This window comes from Sceloporus undulatus, chromosome 1 (genome assembly GCF_019175285.1).
Source record: "Sceloporus undulatus isolate JIND9_A2432 ecotype Alabama chromosome 1, SceUnd_v1.1, whole genome shotgun sequence".
Lineage (NCBI taxonomy): Eukaryota > Metazoa > Chordata > Lepidosauria > Squamata > Phrynosomatidae > Sceloporus > Sceloporus undulatus.
In genome coordinates, this window is record NC_056522.1 from 162,607,931 (window position 1) to 162,628,663 (window position 20,733).

General features: G+C 39.4%; 1 protein-coding gene across 3 annotated transcripts in view; it reads left to right on the plus strand.

Annotated features, from left to right (window-relative positions):
• Positions 1-20,733, plus strand: part of LOC121919056 — a 169,658-nt gene that overhangs the window by 67,482 nt on the left and 81,443 nt on the right. For all 3 annotated transcript variants that reach the window (XM_042445254.1, XM_042445257.1, XM_042445256.1), the window contains exon 3: positions 7,863-7,941. In XM_042445254.1, coding sequence (XP_042301188.1) covers positions 7,863-7,941 — 79 coding nt within the window. The remainder of the gene's footprint in view (positions 1-7,862; positions 7,942-20,733) is intronic.

Genomic DNA, 20,733 nt, shown 5'->3' on the forward strand with positions numbered 1-20,733 from the left:
TTAAAAGCCTTAACATTGCTGCCTGCTTGTAGACTTCCCACTACCTCCAAGGTAAACTGACTTACTCTGTTCCCCTTGCATACAGCAAGGAGGTCATGCCAGCAGCAAGAATGCTAATCATTGGAATCAGTTGCACCAATGAATGTGGTTCCTGGCTATGGGTGCAAAGAAACCTAAATAAAAGCCATAACATGATCTTAAAGAATACATGGGTTAAAGAAAACCAGATTTGTTGTTGTTGTCTACCTTCAAGTTGTTTTCGATTTATGAGAACCCTACGACGAACCTATCATGGGATTTTCTTGGCGAAATTGTTCAGAGCAGGTTTGCCATTGCCTCCTCCTGAGGGTGAGAGAGTGTGACTTGTCCAAGGTCACCCAGTGAATTTCATGGCTGAGCTGGGAATCAAACTCTGGTCTCCAGAGCAGTAATCCAACATTAAAACCACGATGCCATGCTGAAAACCAGATATTAATTTTCTTGTTTTTACAATATTATTAATTTTTTAATTTTAAAATGCTATTGAAAGTTTATTAAATTTATAAAGCAGTGCATGTAAACTGTGTGTGAGTGTTGTTTGCCTTCAAGTTGAAAAATACTTAAAATAAATTATATGCTCTATATTCCTGTCGGCTCAAATTATTTCCTACAATTCTCTGTTAATCATTTCAATAATTCTCCTCTAATCCTTTAATCATAATCATCCTTTAATAAGTCTCTTCTAATCTTTTAAAAGAAAATTCCACATTTAGCCCAAGAAATAGTTTTCATATCAGATTAAAATTTTCTAAAGAACATCTTCTCTGGTTCTAGATGATTCTCTTGTTGCTGGCCAGATCTGGCAAAGGACCAATCTACTGTTTCCCAGATGTGAAGTACCTAGATTTACCATTTATAATCAATGGAGGTATCCACCATACTATAGCTAATCAGAGTGGCTGAATCTTAGAAAATACTAGAATTCAACCCCAGAAGAGATTATTAGATAAGGAGAGTACATTTAAAGGTAGAGTTTAAATGTAATTAATTAAAGGTTACTTGGCATAGTAACATTTTTCCAGAAGGAAGGCAGAAGGTACATCTTGACAAATGGTTTTGCCTATACCCCCAACACTTATAATTTGTTTTCAATCCAAGCCTTATATTAATATTTGTACTTCTACTAACAATAAAATGATGACAGTCATGTTGATCATGCCACTGAAGTTACTCTCAGGCAGTGATGTATTCGAGTCTTTTACTCCAAGGCTCAAGTCAAGTTTCAAGTCTCTACCTTCAAATCTCAGGTCTAGTCTGGGAGCCAACTTTTAAGAGAGAAAAAAGAGGTGTTGTGCATTTCTCAGAGTGAACAGCAAGTGCATTAGGCAATGGGGTTGAGATCTGTTTGTAGCTTGTGCCCACTGCACACCAGTGGAGTCTTCTATAGCTTTAGAAGGATCCTTCTGATTTAAACCCATTGCACAACGCATTTGCTATCCCCTTCCAAGAAGTGGGCCCTGCACTTTAGGGACAGATCTTGCTTGCTGCTCAAAATGAATGATACCAGCAGGTCAGTCACTAAAAGTCTTAAGTCAAGTCAAGTCAGTATGGAATCAAGGGCAGTTAACAACAACAACAAAATCCAAATCAATTCATTGAAGTGACAAGAGTCTAACTTTAGTCCAAGTCAATTAACTCAAATCACATCACTGCTCTCAGGGTAAGCTTACATAGAATTGCAGCCCCAGAATACAGCCTATTACACACTCACATGGAAGTAAGTGCCAGTGAACCCAATGTCACTTATTTATGAGTAGATATATGTTTGGTATTGCGCTGTTTTGTTCCTTAAAAACCACACAGGGCACTCATTCATATGAACAGACTTTTTTGTTGTTGTTGTTCTACAAAGTTATCCAGTTAATGATCTATTGGGCTATTAATGAAAGTATATGCATATATATTTTTTGCCATCACTGGGAAGAAATCACAATAATCAGATTTTTATTTTATTTTTTATTTTTGAATTATACACAAATAAACATCCACAGCTCCAAATGTTCAATTTTTGCAAATTGTGCTTGTTGTTGTTGCATACTTTCAAGTCATTTCCCACTGGTGTCAACACTAAGGCAAACCAATCAAAGGCTTTTCTTGCTAAGATTTGTTCGCAGGTAGTTTGCTTTTGCTTTTCACTGAGGATGAGAGAGTGTTACTTACTCAAGGTCACCCAGTGTGTTTCCATGGCTGAGGGAGGATTTGAACCCTGGTCACCAGTTATCTTTGCAAATTATGCACAAACATGTTATGTAGTCAATGAGGAAAATGCATACAAAAGTATGTCCATTAAGCAAAAACTAACGTGTCAAAACAAGAACAGGAAGATACTACCAGTGTGATTCAGGGAAATGTAGTAAAACTGAGTCCAAGGGAAGACATTCCCCCACACTCTACATTACAACAAAATCCACAAAAGTCAAGATCATGTATGGGAAGTAGGAATATAAACGTCTACCAAGCTGGAACTGTATTCTGTCCCCCTTTTTCCCTCCTTCATGTCTCATCTTCCTGAAGTGCCCCCAGCATGGCAATTTAATCCCCAGGGGAGGCCACTGCTGGCCAACATCATATGTGGAGGTGCAACATCAGAGGGCTTCTCAAGGACATCCCAAAGGCCCTTCAAAACTATCAGAGGATGATGTTGCCATTCTGCATCCAACTATAAGAACCGAGCCAGTTGCTTCTTGTCCACCCTCAACCTCCACTGGCCATTACATAGTCAATACATAGTCATGCTTGGGAGGTCACATCAGATAATTCTTGTGGGGATGGGGGGGGGGGGGGTATTGCAGGAAGGAAGCAGTGAATTCCTCCTTCCACAATGACCACATAAAGATATATCATGGTGTTTTGCCATCGTATGCCATAAGATGCCAGCCAATGGCAAAATCATGTCCACAGTTTTACAGTCTAAATATTGATTTTGTTGTAGTAGTGTGCTTTCAAGTCATTTCTATGGCAACTCTAATGCAACCCTATCATGGAGTGTTCTTGGCAGAATTTGTTCTGAAGAGGTTTTCCAGTTGCCTTCCTTTGAGATTGACCCAAGATCACCTACTCTGGTCTCTGCTTAAATCATTAAGCCACACTGGCTCTACTGATGCAGAAAAAAATAAAAAAAGAAACAAAATAGGGAATAAAGGAAAGCAATGGGGAGAAGGAAAAAGAAAGGAAACGAAGATCTTATTTACAATTAAGAAAGCAAAGACAAGCTTTATCAATGGAAGAAACTGGACCCCTGAAAGGCTTTTTGAGTTGCAATAAAGAAACCAACCAACCAATTAACCAACCAATCAACCAACCAATTAACCAACCAATCAACCAACCAACCAAGAAAGCTCAGAAATTATTGAATCTAAATAAAAAAAGAAAAAAAAAATGTTTCAGAAATATAACTAAAGACAACAGTGTCATGGTTTAGAAACAACAACAATAACAGCAATGGCAGACAGCTACAATTAATAGCATCATTTCTAGCAAGTGCACCCTGATGAGTTACAAAAACAGTTCTGTCTCAGAGTGGTGAAGTAGCGCAACTTCCATTGAGTTTAATGATACCTAGTCTAAAGTAAGTATACACAGGTATACTTACATTAATTATATACTTTGGAATTCATAACATGCCAGTGTATGTTTGTGTAGGTTTCTTGAGCCTTGGTCTCTCTGGCAGACAGTCTCAGGTATCTTTCCTCTTATGTCACTGGTACTCTGCAAAACACTGCAATTTGGCTCTATGGATCAAGGGCACCCAAAACACTGAATAATTCATCTGGACCCACAGCCTGAATATGATAATCCAAATCAGAAGTCAGTGGGCATCATAAAGTCCTGGCCATCTAAAAGAGTTCCTTACACTAAACAACACATCCCTCACTGGATAGATATACTGACTCCTGGCAGCCCTCAACCCTGGCTCATCTATAGCAGTGTTAACTGCCTTTGGCTTTTTGTTTGCTTGCATCAGAACTGGATCTCCGGTATGATGTGTCTTGGATTGTGACAGGAATGTTGTCCCTTTTACAAGGAATTCTGGAAGGTGCATTGGAGTCAGAGGAAGGTTCTTAGATGGACTTCTAAGAGACAAGGTCAACAGAATTCTTAGGTCATCTGGAATCCTGGAATGCTATGTCATAAAGGACCTTGTTTCCTTCTCTAGGCAGGGGCAGGTTTCAGATTCCAGGACAAAGAAACCTATGTCAACAAGCCAGGCCAAAAGACACAAGGGATCCAGAGGAGAGCTGAAACCAGCAGTCAAGACCTTTCTGATAATCTACGTGAAGGCACAGCTCTGGCAATGTAGGATCAACTGCTTTGTAGGAAGAAATCTAAAAGTGAGACAAGAGTGAGGGATGGTGGTAAAGATGATATCAGACATATTATCTTCTTTTTCCTAGGGCCAGAGCAGGTGGGTATGAAAGTTCAGCCTGAGTCTGCTCCAGGGGGAAGCAGGTCAGGCCCCTGCTGTCTGTACAGCCTGCTCTCAAGGCAGGCCATGGATGCAGGGGCCAACTAGCACCACCAGGAGTTGGCTCCTTTTTGCTCCTGTCTTAAGGACTGGAGCACTGCTTTGACGTGACTTCCAGCCACTTTGGAGGTGTGCGTCATTTGATCAAAACTCCTCCAAAGTGGCCAGAAGTTGCTTCATTCTGCCTGTCAGTTTCACCCCTTAAGTTAACAATTCTTTTTGTTTTGTTTAAAGTATAAACATTATTAAGATCCAGCATGACGTAGTGGTTTGAGCATTGGACTGAAACTCTGGAGATCAGAGGAAACCCACTGGAGGACCTTGCGCAGGTTACATACTCTCAGCCCCAGGAATTCTCATGATAGGGTCATTTTAGGATTGCCAAAAGTTGGGAATGATTTGAAGGCACACAACAACAACAACAACAACAACAACATAAACATATTAATGGGTCTATTTAAATTTGAATAAAACTATAAGCACCTCTGTGGACTATGGTGGTCAAAAACTGGATATAATTCATACAAAAAGTAATACCGAGTCTAAATTATTTTCATAATTTTTTTTGTCTGTAGGCCAGGTTGGGTTGAAGTGTCAAAATCAAAGCTAATTTCCTTCAAAGTGTTGTAATAAAGAGTTTAATTAAGGAGGAAAAGTACCAACAAGTTCTGCCACATGAAGGCCAAGTGGTTGTTGCTGTTGTGTTGGTCTTACACTGTGAAGATCCAGATCCAGAGGAAGAACACCCCGTACAATCTACATGTCCTCAGTTTAATCCAAGCCAGCACCCTCTAACGTGAAAAGGAAGTGAAATTAGTTTCCATTACAAAGCATTAAAAACATTCATTCAAGTATGTTGTGTTGAAGCAATTGCAACCTTCCTTTTGAGATGAATCATTAACAAATATGATGGGTTACATAGAGCATCTTCCAATCTAAATATGAGAATGAAATTCTGTTCTAGCCAGATCTAATTAAATCTTTCATTGCAGTATTTAAATAGTTTAGTGACAGGGAATGTACTCATAAAAATGCTTTATGCTTGTCTGAAGTGTTCCATTATTCATAGAATTACACACATTGCTGGCAAGAGCCATATAGACTGTGTTCTTTACCAGTCACAGAATATGATCATTTTGTTATGTGCTCTGCATTGTGGCTTTCATTGAGGATGATCTCTACTATCACGGTGGTGGCTTTACCTGGCCCATTAGATTCAAAGGACTTTCTCTGGTAGCATCACCATCTTCTGTATCTTTGGGTTGGGCAAAGTTCAGCACTCTAGATGTTGTTGAACTGCAGCTTCCACCAGTCCTAGCTAGCATAGCCAATGGTGAGGTACACTGGGAGCTGCCATTCAACATCTTTGGGAGGGATACACAATTCCCAATCTGACTTTCTCCCTTCTATTTTGCCAACAATGGGTATGTTCCCTTGAATATGTTCTCTCCTCTTGGAAAACCCTTTCAGACAGTGCTCTGTCCACGGTCCTGATCGGTCTTGTCTAGAATGATTCCTGCTGCATCTGAATCTTGCTGCCCATAGCTTAATTTTGTTCAACCTTCCCTTCATTTTACTCATTTTCATAAGTGTGATTCAGGCATACTGCTACTATGCCATCATGTTATAAAGTACCCCAACCACAGATCTCTCTCTTTGGAGCTTGGAAACTAGTAGAAAAGTACAACCTGCATTTGGAAACAATGGTATGATACAACTCCAGATAGAGGTCTGTTACTATAGTTGCAACTGGGCTAAGATAATGAGAAATGTTGCTGAATGTCATTGTATGTTGTGGTCTATCATGTGAGTGTGTCTAACCTCATTTCTAGTTACACTAATCTCCTGCAGCTAAAGGAGAACATTGTCAGAAATTGGAGGCTGTCCTCTTATGTAAATTGATGTCCAACCCACTTATGCAAGGTGTTATTTGGGGTCAAACAATAACTTTCCCTGGAGGTTTGGGAGAAATAACTGAAAATACCCCGGTGCTTAGATGTAAGGATGCTCCTGGTGGTTTGCAGAGTGTTAGGGTTAGAATGATTTGCTAGTAAAGTAGGCTTAAGGGTTTCTGCTATTTTCTTCATTCTTCAGCCATCATGCTTGTCTTATTTTTGCTGATAAAAAAACCATAGAAAACAATTCCATATAAAACAACAGCATTGTGTGGATACATTAACTAGCTTCTTGCCAGCTATCCACTTTCAAATGACATGACAATGGCTTCATACATCTTTGTTCTCAGAAGAGGTTCCATGCACTGATTTATACTGACGCTTGTGCCAGGGATTCTTCATGGAAAAGGCCAGTGAAATGAATGGTCAAGCCTGCTCTTGTGCAAATTCAATTAATTTCACCTGGACTTGTATGGCATGAAAACAATGCTGAAAAACAGATCCTTATGCCAAGTTCTCTCTTGTACAACAGAAAATAACACATCCATCATGTTTCATATCACCACATTTTCCAGAGTTGAGGGAATGCGCACAACAATGTCACAGCATGGAATATGCGAGCCTACATGCATTAGTAGAGAAATGTGATATTTTTTAGCACCACCCTCATGTAATTTGCAATTCTACCGTTGTTTTAAAAACATTGTTTTAAGGGGGATATGGAATTGGGTTCATACCATCAGAGATGGTATCTCACTCTAGGAGAAAATGTCCTGGGCCTCTTCACGCTACTATGATCCCACTTTAACTGCCATGGCAATATCTTGTGGAATCTCAGGATTTGCAGTTAAGGGATACTTAGAATTCTCTGCTAGAGAGATATCATGCCTCACTAAATTTAAAACAACAAAAACATAAGATTCCATAGGATGAATCCTTACACAACGTACACCACAACAGCACAAAAATAATGCAGTGGGTAAGGGTCCCAGGCTCAAGAAAGACCATTGAGCTTGGTTTGTTTTTTATCACTGGGTTTCTCAGAACAAACGAAGAGCCATCAAATTCTTTGCAGAACTATAGAGTCATAACTCCTGAGAAACATGAGGTGCTATTAAAACAGTTATTTCCCCAGAGTATGTACTATATTAAAGTCCAGCAATTGTCATCTGATATTACTGGATAGCACTACTTCAACAATTTTGAGGGGGGAAAACACAGATTAAGTGGTTATTTGTGAGCAAATCCTCTCAACTAAAGCTCCCCAATTGGATCACACTGCTTTGTTATGTCAGTAGGTTACCGGTAAACTGTATCATGCCATCAGTTTTTTTGTCTGATTTCCTGGGTCTTGCACAGGTCCAACATCTATACCAATTAAAAGCACAGAACTGTTTGCAGGTTTAACTAGAAATAGATGGAAAATGTCTGTGTATTAAAGTGTCTTTTTTGTTCTGTTGTAGTTTTGAGTCAAAAAGCAATGTGTCTGCCAGACTAAAGAAGGCTGGACGAACAATTCAGAGCAACAACCAGAAGTTTCTGGTAAGCAGAATTTCCCATTTGTTCAAACTGGCCAGTTTATGAATTCCTCTCTGTAAGGCATTGGTAAAAACCTTGGGAATCAAAGGTCTGCATTCAACTGGCAGATGTTTGAGACAAGATCAGTTAATACTATTGCAGATATGGCAGGAGGGTTACCAAGATACACTGAGAAAGTAAAGGAGAATCTAATTGGAAGAAAGTTGCTGAGAAGCCATGGGCTGATGAGAGGTATAGAGACCAAGAATGGTCCACAGTAGAAGATGAGGTGATGTCTTCAAAATATTCCAGATTTCATTGACACTGTTGCTTTAGGTGACATTTCAATAAGCATTTGAGTATGGACTTTCCAGGTTGAAATATTTATGCGTAGGCAGACTCAGGCCAGAATCCTCTTGGTGACTTACACTGGTGCATCCAGTAGTTATGACAATTTAATATTTTCATTGACATGGTGCAAGAAGGATATAGTACTTTCTTAAGCGATACTTCTCCCAGCTATACAATGGCAGCCAGAGAGCACCCAGATGCCCTCTGAGCCAAATAGCCAATAACTGTCTGCCAGGGAGCCAAACTGTAATTGCAAAATTGGGGGGAAATAGGTGGAAAGGAACATCCTTCACTGGATCTTCAGTGCAACTTTGCTAGTTGAGCTTTACACTCTGACAGCTTCAAATAGGGTCTCTGCCTCAGCTCAGTTTTCTATTTTGTGATATTATATTGGTAGAATTGTCAATTTGGACAATACAATGGAAGTCAATTTGACGCGAACAAAATGCTCCTCATATGAAATAAATAAATAAATCTGAATATAGCAATGTTAAAAGAATACTAACTCTCTCAAGACAATGGCTCCTCTTCAGTGGGTGGGAAAATGGAAGAAGAAATGTAGATGGCGTGAGAGATGGCAAATTCTCTCCTGAGGGGATTGGCAGAATAACACTGGGCCCAGTTTGGCATGATATATGACTCTTCTTAAATTCTCATGGTCCAGAAGGATCTCAAATCAAGATGATAACTGATGTGGGTTATTTAATCTTAGCTTTGCTGTGGCTCAAGCCATTTTAAAAATATATGCAGCATCCTGAATAGTTTTGGAGATCCTATTCTACCCCAGTTCAGGCCCCTTTTTTAACATATTAGCCAAACATAGAATGATGGACTGTGCTTGAAAATTTAAACCATATCCTAGAGGAAGATGTTAATAAGCATCCCCTACCTCCAATTTCAGCATGCATGATTCAAGTGATGTGATCTCATCAGCCCTTTAGTATTTTTAAACATTTTCAAATGCCGCTTAATACCCTAGTGCATTATGCAAAATGAAATACAAGATGACAGTTTAGAAATCCATTCATCTCAATTCACTGCTTTATAACTTCCTGCTAGCTAAATGATATCAACACTGCTGAGATGTCAGAGTGGTTTAGTTCCAACATGATAGCAGGATACACGCAAAAAGTGTTATTATGAAAACTGATGCCTTGAGAGCAACACAACACTTGCTCAGTGAGAGTCATGGACATTTGATTTTCAAATGCAGCCTTTGCAAATTGAGCATGACAGTCTATTTTATTGTAAATCTAGAACATCTTTATTTTGTGGTAAAAGGGAGAAGCAGCCCATGTGTACTTTCTATACTGGTCTAGTTTTTGGGGAAACCCTGGCTCTTTTTTTCAAAATAAAATATATAGATCTAAGAAATATAAAATATTAGTTCTCAGGAAAAAATATATATACTGGAATGAATTCATTTATGTTATAGTTTGGCATGGCAGAGGGCACAAAAGAAGGGATCTTAGACTTTTGCTATGGACACAAGTAATTTAAGGGGGTGAGAACATACCATCATGAAGAGAATGACAACTGTATTAGAATCTGATGAATTTTCCTCTCCCTTCCATTATTAACTCTCTTGAGAAAGATAATAATGAGCATGAACAAAAGGAAACCTTTAATGTTAGATCAGAAATTTTGTACAGGAAAAACAGATGTTAAACCATGGACGACTGAAAGGAGTTTGTCTCTGCAGAAATAATCCAATTTGAGACCACTTTAACTGCCTAGGCTCAATGCTTGTGAATTATGGGAAGTGTAGTTTTGTGAGATATTTAGCCTTCTCTGTCAGAGAGCTCTGGTGCCACAATAAACTATGATTCCCAGGATTCCCTAGCACTGAGCCAGGGCAGTTAAAGCAGTTTCAAACTGGATTATTTCTGCAATGTGTTTTGGACCTGAGTGTAGACTGACTGCGGAGAAGGACATACAATTAAGTCTGCTGTTTTTAATATGTAATATATATTGCATTTTAAATTGCTTTCTAAATTAATGTTTTAAAAGCAGTGTTTTAATTGGATTAATGATTTAACACCTTTCAAACGTTTGTATTACATATTATTTTAGATTTTTTGTTTTGTTTTAATTTACATTGTAAGCCAGTTTGAGTACTACTTGGGAAAAGGCAGACTATAAATCAAATAAATAAATAAATGCTACTATTGGGAAGTATAACTCCTTGAATCTCCCAGCCAGCATAGTCAGTGGCCATGCTGGCTGAGGGGTTCTGGAAGCTGCAGTCCAAAAAAAGTAACTTTCCCAATGTTTTATTAGTCACTAAATGAGAGAGGAAGAATGATTCTAGAGGTATCACACTGAAGTCAGATTGCCATGCCTGAGAATTTGACCTGAAACAGGGGCGGTAAGCTTCAGTAGGAGCCAGTTGTCACCAGTGAGCCATATCTCTGGATTTTCAGCTAAAAGCCATTGTGGAAATGACTCGGAGTCTGTTTCCAATTTCATATGGATTTTTGGTAGGCTTTGAAACTACTACTACAGGCAGTGTTCAGGACATTGTTTGAGTGTATGTGATTTTAAAAAAATGGTGGGAGTTTCGGGAATTTGGGGTCTGGGACATTGGATGTAGGGAACAGCAGGAGACCTATAGGGTGAACTTTTTCCATCTTGGATCTAAAGTTAGTCATTCCCAGGATTTTTCCTGTTCAGGGACTCCGCAAAAAAAAAGAAATTTCGGATTAATTGGCAAGTCTATTTTTATTTTTGCTTTGCTATTAAATCCATCAGGATCTATCTGGAGGTCATGCTTTTGTCCTGCCTAGGATCCTCTCAAGCTTTGGTCCTCCTTTCAGCTCTCAGAAGTCAAAGCAAACGTAACTATTGGACAGGGATTCTGTGAGGCCACGTCCAAAGCATCTGTAGGACCAAAGGTCTTGACCCATAGCACTTGATCCCCTTCCTTTTTGTCAAGTTGCATAGTCTGATCTGCATTCATAGGAATGTTCTCGGGATGTTGGTGGTGGTGGTGGGATATAATATGCAGCTGGTGATTAGCAGGGCAGTGTTTGTTGTATTTATCTATTTATATCCCACTTTATCCCAAAATTGAGACTCAGAGTGGCTCACTGTTTAAAAGAACAATACAATTAAAAACATACAAAATGTGAGCATTAAAACAGAATGAAACTGTTACAGTATTAAAACACATCACACATTAAAAGAATAAAAGGCAAGAAAAATGATAAAAGACTTAAAAACAGTACAAAAACCAGCCTATTTAAAGACTGTTAAAAGTCTGTCTGAATAAAAAGTTTTTAGCTTATTGATGGAAGGACAACGAGGGGGCCATTCTGGTTTCTCTGGGAAGGGAGTTCCAAAGTCTAGGGACAGTCACCCAGAAGGCCCTCTCTCACATCCCCACCAACCTTGCTTGTGATGGGGGTGGGACTGAGAGAAGAGCATCTTGGATCATCTCAGAGTGTAGGTGCAATACAAAGTGTTGGTCATTACCTTAAAGCCCTACATGGTTTGCATCTGAGTTACTTAAGGGAATGCCTCTCCCTACACAATCCACCCCACACTCTTAGAATATCAGGAAAGAAAGTATTGGAATACACGAAAACCAGACTAGTTACAACTTCCCATAAAGCTTTCACAGCCGCATCCCCTGAACTATGAAACAACTTGCCAGAAGAGATCCACCTTATTACTACACTGGAAGCTTTTAAGAAGGCATTTAAGACAGATCTCTTCTGGCGGGCCTATCCATCTAATCTGCTATGTTTGATCCTAAAGAACACCCCCACATCTGATTTAAGAGCATGGGAACAGACAATGATTTGGATATTTTAATGACTGGTAGCTGTGTTGTTGACCATTTTACTGTTTGTCTTTTTAGATAACATTGTATTTACATTTTGTATTGTTGAATTTTTTTGCTGTAATGCCACCTTGATCTGCAGGGGGAGGCAGGAAATATAAATAACATTTATTATCATTATTATTATCATGCACACTACTCCCTTTGCATGCAGTCACTTTGGGAGCAGCTTCTCAGCTGTGCCAATCTTGCAGTAAAGGCCAGTGTAGGTAAGAGGCTTCTCAGTTTTTGTTCAACTTGCTGTTTGGTCGCTGCTCCCTTTGTATCTGGTCACCCTCAGAGCAGCAACTGAACAGCTGACTCAGCAGTGACTGAGATGCCTCTCACCCATTCAGGCCTGGTGGCAAAGGTCAGTGCGGCCAAAAAGCTTCTTGGTCGCTGCTCAACCAGCTGCTCAGTTGCTGCTCCCAAAGTGATCACGTCCAAAGGAAGAAGCTTCTCCCTGGTGAGTAAGGACTTTTAATTCTTCTTTGGTGGGGTGTGTGAGTAGTGGGTTTACAGAAGCCACAAGCTGTGGACTGGAGACTAGTGTGAGCAGGGAAAGGGAGATATTTTAAGGACAGGAGCTGCTTCAAGGTGAAGGACTCTTTCCCAGAATTGACCCCAGATACTCCTCCCTCTCTTTCACCAGAGACATCCCCCCCCCACACATACACACATTGCTTCTTATGCTACCTCTTCTTTCAGCCTGTCTGATGAAAGAAAGCAAGAGTAAGTCCTGGCAAAGCTGACATAGCTTAAGCAGGATTTCAAATCTGAAAGTTCCTTTTTGCAACCGCGTCTTCCCTATTGCCACATCCTCTAATTCCTTGCTCCAGTAAGTCACTTTGTCCCAAAATGGCACCGCTCCAAGCCACAGAAATGATGCCCTGTGCCCAAGCCTTGTGAGAGTTTGCCAACTGTTGGCACCATCACTAATAAAGGCACAGCTAATAGAGTGAGTTCACATGGGCTGGTGAAGAGAAGCAGACACCACCATATGAAGTGAGGATTTTAATGGATTCTGAAAGGAAGTTTCATGTAACCTGCATCCTTACCATGGTCATAAAGGCTGTTGGTTCCCCTCAGGGACGTAGCCAGGAGTTTTGGAAGGGGGGGGCTTGGGCACAGCGGCATGGCAGCGTGCGCATGCCACGTGTGCGTGCGCCATTCATTGTATTCCAGCTCAGCTTTGGAAGGGGGGTCCAAACCCCACGGACCCCCCCCCCCCGGCTACGTCACTGTTCTTTTTGTCTTTCTTATGCACTAATATTTTAACTGAAGGCCCTCTGCCACCACCCTTTTCCACTTTTTCCACTCACCACCCCCTTCAGCCCTCTTTGCCCCTCACCACCCCCCTGGATTGTTCCACAGCCCCCCGGGGGAGTGTACTGTCCACTTTGGGAATCACTGCTCTAACTCATAAACCAAATTGTTTCCAAACATATAATCCCTCCCCCCCCACCAAAATCACGTGGGCTCAAAATACTAGAAAAATAAAATTGGAGAATTTTAGTATAAAAAGTCTGCATGAAGATATATGTAGAGAATCATAAACCCCACAGTATATGCAAATGTCTGCCTATAAACTAAATTTAAGCCCACAGTACTAATGTCAGTTGAAGTAATGAAAAAAGAAAGAAAGAAAAGAGTTACAGACTGATATTGATGTAGCAAACACTGACAGATAAATGAAAAGTGATGTTGTCTTTAAAAAATAATCATGGATCACATTCACAGTAGCCGGAAGACATACAATAAAAACTAACCTGAATCTCATAATGTACCTAATGTTCAGAAATTTATGAGACTATTGCTTTCCCCCCCTCATATCTTTACTGTAGATGTCTGGCTGGAATGATCATTTTCTGATTGTGAGGGGCTTGTGGCTTATAACATTTGGTGTTCATTTAATAAAATGATTAAGAAACACATTGGCTATTTTCCCCGCCAAAACTGATTTACTATATAAGAACTCATCAATGAGAGCAAAATTGCATACACATACACACACCCAGTACAGTTGGCCCTTCTTATACATGGATTTTTTATACATGGATTTAAGCATACACGGTTTGAAAATGTTCCAGAAAAGTATAAATTTACCTTGATTTTCCATTTTTTATAAGAGACACCATTTTGCTATGTCATTATATGTAATGGGACTTGAGCGTACATGCATTTTGTTATACACGGGGGATCTTGGAACCAAACCCCAGCGTATAACAAGGGTCCACTGTATTTATCTTTTAGGTATGAAAGCAGACATCAAAATGGAACACAGAAACAAAATAGAGTCTTGATGAAATGTTAAGTGTTCAATGACACAACCATGTTTGTCCGTAGATGTGCAGAGAGACTGGTGACCCATAAGGTGGTACTAAATCTAGTCTAGCCCAGTAGCTCAACTCTCCTGGACCTTTCCCTCCATCCTCCTCCTCTTGTAAGCAAACAGCCGATATTCTAGCATGTTGTCCTGACAACAAAGAAGGTGATGGTCCTGTGCAAAAGCTGGATTTAAAATGAAAACAACCTACAAAAGTGGGTCGTTTTTCACACGACGTTCAGGCTTAACCTGAATAGAAAGTAAAAATAACCCATAAAAGCAGGTAGTTTTTCAGATGACGTTGGCATCAATGGGAAATAATGCAACATTAATCCAAATGGAAAGTCTGATAATCTCTTGTGATGAAATTACTGGGCTCATATGGGCCAGTTAGTTTAACTTTATCCCACATTCCATTTAAAAAACAAAACAAAACAATTTTTTAAAATTCTTACCTGTACCTATTGAGGGATCTTGAGAAAATACAAAAAGAACTTGGAGATTAAAAAAATTATTTGAGGAAAGCCAGAAAAATAAAAATAAAAAAGAGTACATTTTCATAGTGGACTTTGATATATCTCTGTCTTTGCACCAATTCAGAAACAAGCTCCAGTCCTTACTTTGTCAAATCAGTCCAGTTATAAGTGAAGACTGTGGCTGTTTCAGTCCTGGAAACATGTTAAAAATGAAATTGCTAAAGATGCTTAAGATAAATAAGACCAAGATAAATCTCAGTACTGTACCTGTTTTTTAAAACACAATCCAGCAGTAGTGTTAGATATGAGCCAAAAATGATGTAGAACATGATCTGGGAGTTCAGCCAGAAGAGAATTACAGTAATCAATTGTAACCATAAGGAGGTCTCCGGCTGGTAATATTCCAAGAGAGAGAAAAACAGCTTTAGATGTAGACCTATTAATGTATTCCTTATAGGTTGTTAGAATCAGCAGTAACACTGAGGTTCTTGACAGAGTTGGTAGATAATAATTGGATATTGGTCTTAACATTCACAAAAATCAATAAGCAATTTTGGCGGATATGTCAATGGAATAATAGTTATACCTGAGTTCATTTTAGAGCAGTCAATGCTACAAAAGAATAACACTTCTTGTTTTGCTGATCATGCAACATTTCCATGGGGATTAGAAAGATCTTGTTCTCATACACTTTCTCTACCTGTCTAGCATGAACAACTGGGAATGTATTCAGCTGTCAGTCATTCAGGAGAAGTCAAACCAGATTTCCTTACTGGCTCCTCCTCCAAATACAGGCAGACATATTTCTTTCTCTAAGAAGCTTTAACTGGACAGCTGCCTGTCATTCAGATTAGCAGCACACGCAAACCCTGTGATAATACTGCAGTCAAATAGTGTGTGTGTTGGGGGGGGGGACTTGAACCATTGTAACAATTTGCATTAGTTTATGCAAACTATACTTTTTAAATCACCGACATTTATTTCTGCAAAAACACTGTGTATGCTAAAAAAATTGTAATGTACATAGAGAAAAACATCAACTTCCCCCTTCTGATTTCAAGGAGCCTAAAAGCATTAATCAGTAATTTTTAATAGTGGAAAAAGAATGAACATATTTTTATATGTGTTTTGATATAGATGGTGTCAGAGGGTATCAGCATTTATCTTGTAAACTTCTAGAACAGAAACCCTTTCTGTGGGGACAAGAGCACTTCCCCACTGATGTACAGAGCTTGTTGGGATATTTAAGAAGAATGCATTTTATGGTGTACATTGCCTGTTGATGTAATATGTCTTTAAACAACAGACATATTTTGATTGACAGGTGACAGTTGGGAGTTGACAGTGAGATCCATCTTAACAGCTTTTTTGAAGCTGTTTAAGTTGGTAATGTGGGCAGATCTCATCTGGCAGGCCATTCCATAATCTGGGAACAGTTGCTGAAAAAGTCCGCTGGGCAGCTGCAGACAAACTAGTTTTTATGAGTTGCAACAGATTCCTCCCAGAGGACCTGAGTGTGCGGGGTGGTTTATACATAAGGAGATGGTCCCGAAGATAGGTTGGACCCAAGCCATTTAGGGCTTTAAAGGTGATAACCAACCTCTTTGATGATCAGTACTAAAGCTGAGGAACTTTCCCACTGAGAAGTGCTACCTACCTATCTACTTGCATTTGCATGTGTTTGAACTACTGGGTTGGTAGAAGCTGGGGCTAGTGACAGGAGCTCACTCCATCATGCAGCACTATATATATAAAACAATCATAGCTTCAAAAAAGCTGTTAAGATGGATCTATTCCAACAGGCCTTTCCTGAATAGATAACCAGCCACCAAATAAGTTGAACTTGTTATTCCCTGATTTCTGCAACAGCCATTGTTAATGTGTTATTATTTTAAGGTATGTTTTAATCTGTAAACTATTTACTTGTATTTTAGGTATGGGTGGGTTATTTGGATACTCAGTTGTGTTGCACAGAGAGGTGGATTATTATTATTATTATTATTATTATTATTATTATTATTATTATGTGTAGAAATTGATATATGAGAGTCACCTGTTGGAGGAGAAGTGAGAGTCACACCACTAGCCCTCACATTACATAGCTTTTCTAGTATTGAACATAGCCTGTTCCATCAGGAAAACCTATGTGGTTAGATGTCTACATAGGTAGGTTTTCCACAGGAGCTACATATGAATTGGATAACAGTTTTCGTAGACTATATGCATCAAAATATGCATATAAGCCATCCATGACTGCTGTTCAAGGTAGCTATACATGTCATCTCCAATATTAGAGACAACATGCCTCTGCATATCAGTTCCTGTGGATGGAAGCTGCCGTTTCTGTTCATGTTCTCCTGATGTGCTCTCTGTGAACAAATGATTAGTAACTGTATAAACAGCATATGGAATTAGATAGGCCTTTGGACTGATCCAGCAGAGCACTTCTTATGTTCGAAGCCATGTCAGGGAGTAGATAGTGACATACAACATGGGCCTGGACTTGAGACAGAGAATGGAGTTTATATCATTCTGTAAATGTGTAGCTGGAAGGCCTTATATAGTTTAAGATGATATAGCATCTGGATATTAAGACAATTCAGAGAACTCATTCTGAAAAGGGGTGCAAAGATTCTCCAGTATGGCTGAAGAATCAGAAATAGGCAGCTATAAATAAAAACTACAAAAGTAAAAGCCAGAGACAGATAGCAGCAGCTATGTTCATGCAGACACAAAGAAGGGAACTGCTAAGATCTATTGATATGAAAAAGTATTTAAGACGGACAGTTCTAGTCTTCAAGGCCAATTCTCTGAGAGAGCTGAGCCAGTCACACCAGACTCCTGTTGGGAGCTGCTAAGCTGACAGGCCAGGGACTGGATAAGCTCTTATTCATTTCTGATTCCCTGGAGATGACAGGCAAGAGATAAGAGATAAGGGGGAGATAGACTCTATGGTATGGGAGATGTGTGTTTTTTATTAAAATAATATTGTATGATATTGTATTATGATATTTTTAACTGTCTCCTGTTCCAAATATGTGTTTCTTTGAAAGGAGTGATTATATGAATAAACACATCACCCTTGTTATAGCAATAAATGATCAAAGTACCAAACTGCATGGAACTCCGGTTGTTTTCTTGAGTACCAACACTCACAACAAGTTGAGTGAGAGTTCTTTTGGTGATCTGCCTATCTGGACTGGATTGTAGTCTGCATCTGTATAAGCTAAAGTGAACACAATGACTATAAAGATCTTTGAGGAAAAACAGACAGCTAAAACAGACAGTATAACACATCCTTTCATCATTTTAGTTATGTGAGCTCCCATTGGGCACTTAAAATATGGTGAAAGTAGTGAGATGTAGATATTAAAGGTAGAGCAGGGGTTAAGATGACCCCTGGGTTCAGAGGTGATATGTTAAGAGGTGATATGATAGCCCTGTTTAAATATTTGAAGGGGTGTCACATTGAGGAGGGAGCAAGCTTGTTTTCTGCTGCTCCAGAGAACAGGACCCAGAGCAATGGATGCAAGCTACAGGAAAAGAGATTCCACCTGAACATTAGGAGGAACCTCCTGACAGTAAGGGCTGTCCGACAGTGGAACACACTTCCTTGGAGTGCGGTGGAGTCTCCTTCTTTGGAGGTCTTTAAACAGAGGTTGGATGGCCATCTGTTGGGGATGCTTTGATTGAGATTTCCTGCATGGCAGGGGATTAGACTGGATGGCCCTTGTGGTCTCTTCCAACTCTATGATTCTATGATTCTATGTGCACAATTTTATGATTCACCAAACTATTCACCAGTCTTGCCTTGTGATCTGCCAAGTGCTTTTCATCTTCCATTTTTGTACTTCAAACCAAGCAGCAAAATAGTACATACATCATGGTTCCTGGATAGATTTGGCGGGCTTAGTTATCATGTTGTGCAAGTCTACCACAAGTTATAACAGAACTAGAAAAAGCATGGAATCTTTTAGACCATGATCCCTCGAGGACCTGATTTTTAAATGTATACACAGTTGAAGTGTGTCTCTCTTCCCGCTCTCTGCCTTTGTGGAAGTCCTTCTTAGCCACGAGATATAGCCTTGGGTGCTGTAGGTCATCAAAATACATAAATCAAGGTTGTTTGGAGGTAATTCTTCTCACTAATTCCAGCATTACTTCCACAAAAAGATGTCTGGGCTCACCGCCTGATATTCACATCTACTTTGCATAACTGAAAGATTTTCATGACAGACAGTAGCAAATGCTTCAGGAGAGTAACAAAAACCTCTCAGTGTCTTTTCAGTATTCAGATATAGTCTGCTCCATGTCTTGCATATATGCCCATCAGTGGCATTCCCCAAACTAGAAGTGACAATTAGCACAGAATATTTCAAATGGTATAAACTGCTGTCCTGTCTTGCATAACATGAAAGGCATAGCAAAGGATATAAATACCCTTGCAGTAGCTGAATATGGGACTGACAGATCCACTTGCAACCGATGCACTGAAATGCTTTCTGTATTTGTCATTTTTTTCAGAATCATGTCGCCAGTCTTTGCTGCTGACATTTGCTTATATTTTGGAATGTGACTTTGTTGGGAATGTGAGAAACAATTGTTTGGGCTATTTGTAATAAGAATTTCCCAGAATCCAAAAAGAGCCCTGGTGGCACAATGGTTAAATACCTGTACTACAGCCACTCACTCACAAACCACGAGGTTGTGAGTTTAATCCCAGCCAGGGGCTCAGGGTGAACTCAGTCTTGCATCTTTCTGAGATTGCTAAAATGAATACCCGGCTTGTTGGGGGAAATTAGCTTAAGGTTGTAAACCACTTAGAGACTGCTTAGTGCTGTATGAAGTGGTATATTAAAGAAGCTGATATTGCTATTGCTAGAAATTTCTCCATGTGCTGATTTCAGAGGAAGGAACTGACAAAACCACTTTGTCAAAGATAACCCTATGAAATCCATGGGGTCACCATAAATTGACAGGTGACTCAAAGGCACACCTACAGTACAGCAGCAGTAGCAACTACAACTACAACATAGTTCTCTCCACATTGGGATAGGTGTACCTGAATTTGGTTGGTGCAGGGGGGAATAATATAGTTTCTGTTCATTTTAAAAGAATATATAAAATTTACAAATCGTCACACATTTGGGTTGGAAATAATTTACGGCTTAAAGAAAATGGAAATGGAAAAAAATGAAAATGACAGATTTGGTCATCTTTATTGTATGAATGGGAAAGGAAATAAAGTGAAAGAAAGACTTACAGGTGAGACTAGAAAGAAAGAATGCAGGTTCTGGCATCAAGATAGCTCCTGCCATTTTCAACTGTGTGAATTGCTCTCTTTTGCAATGAATCCCAGTTAGGGATCCTGTTTCTACCAGTAATCTTTTATGCTGACTTCTAAATCAGGTCCAGCCAAGTAGAACTGCAGCACAATGGTGCTGAGTGGTAGAGATGTTAATATTTAACTATTTTATCCTCACATTTTTCTCCCCACTACCGAGAAAATGAATATTTTTATTCCATTATCATCCAGTATTCACACATCTTGAAACATTTCAGGAAATTATACCGTGCAGAAATACACTTTTTATGTGTGTGAGAGAATTGTGTGGCTTTGCACAAAACCATTGTTCGAGGCTGTCATTGCTGTTTTTGCTGTTGTTCAAGACTGCTCTTTTTGACATAAACCCCACCTCCCCTAAAATCTTGCTCCACAAAATATGCGGCTGTTTTTGTTGTGCAAGATTGCTGGGTTTTGCCCAAGATTTTTTGTTTGTTTGTTTGGAAGTTTTTTGTAATGTTAAGATTGTTGTTGTTTGTTTGTTTGTTTGCTTGTT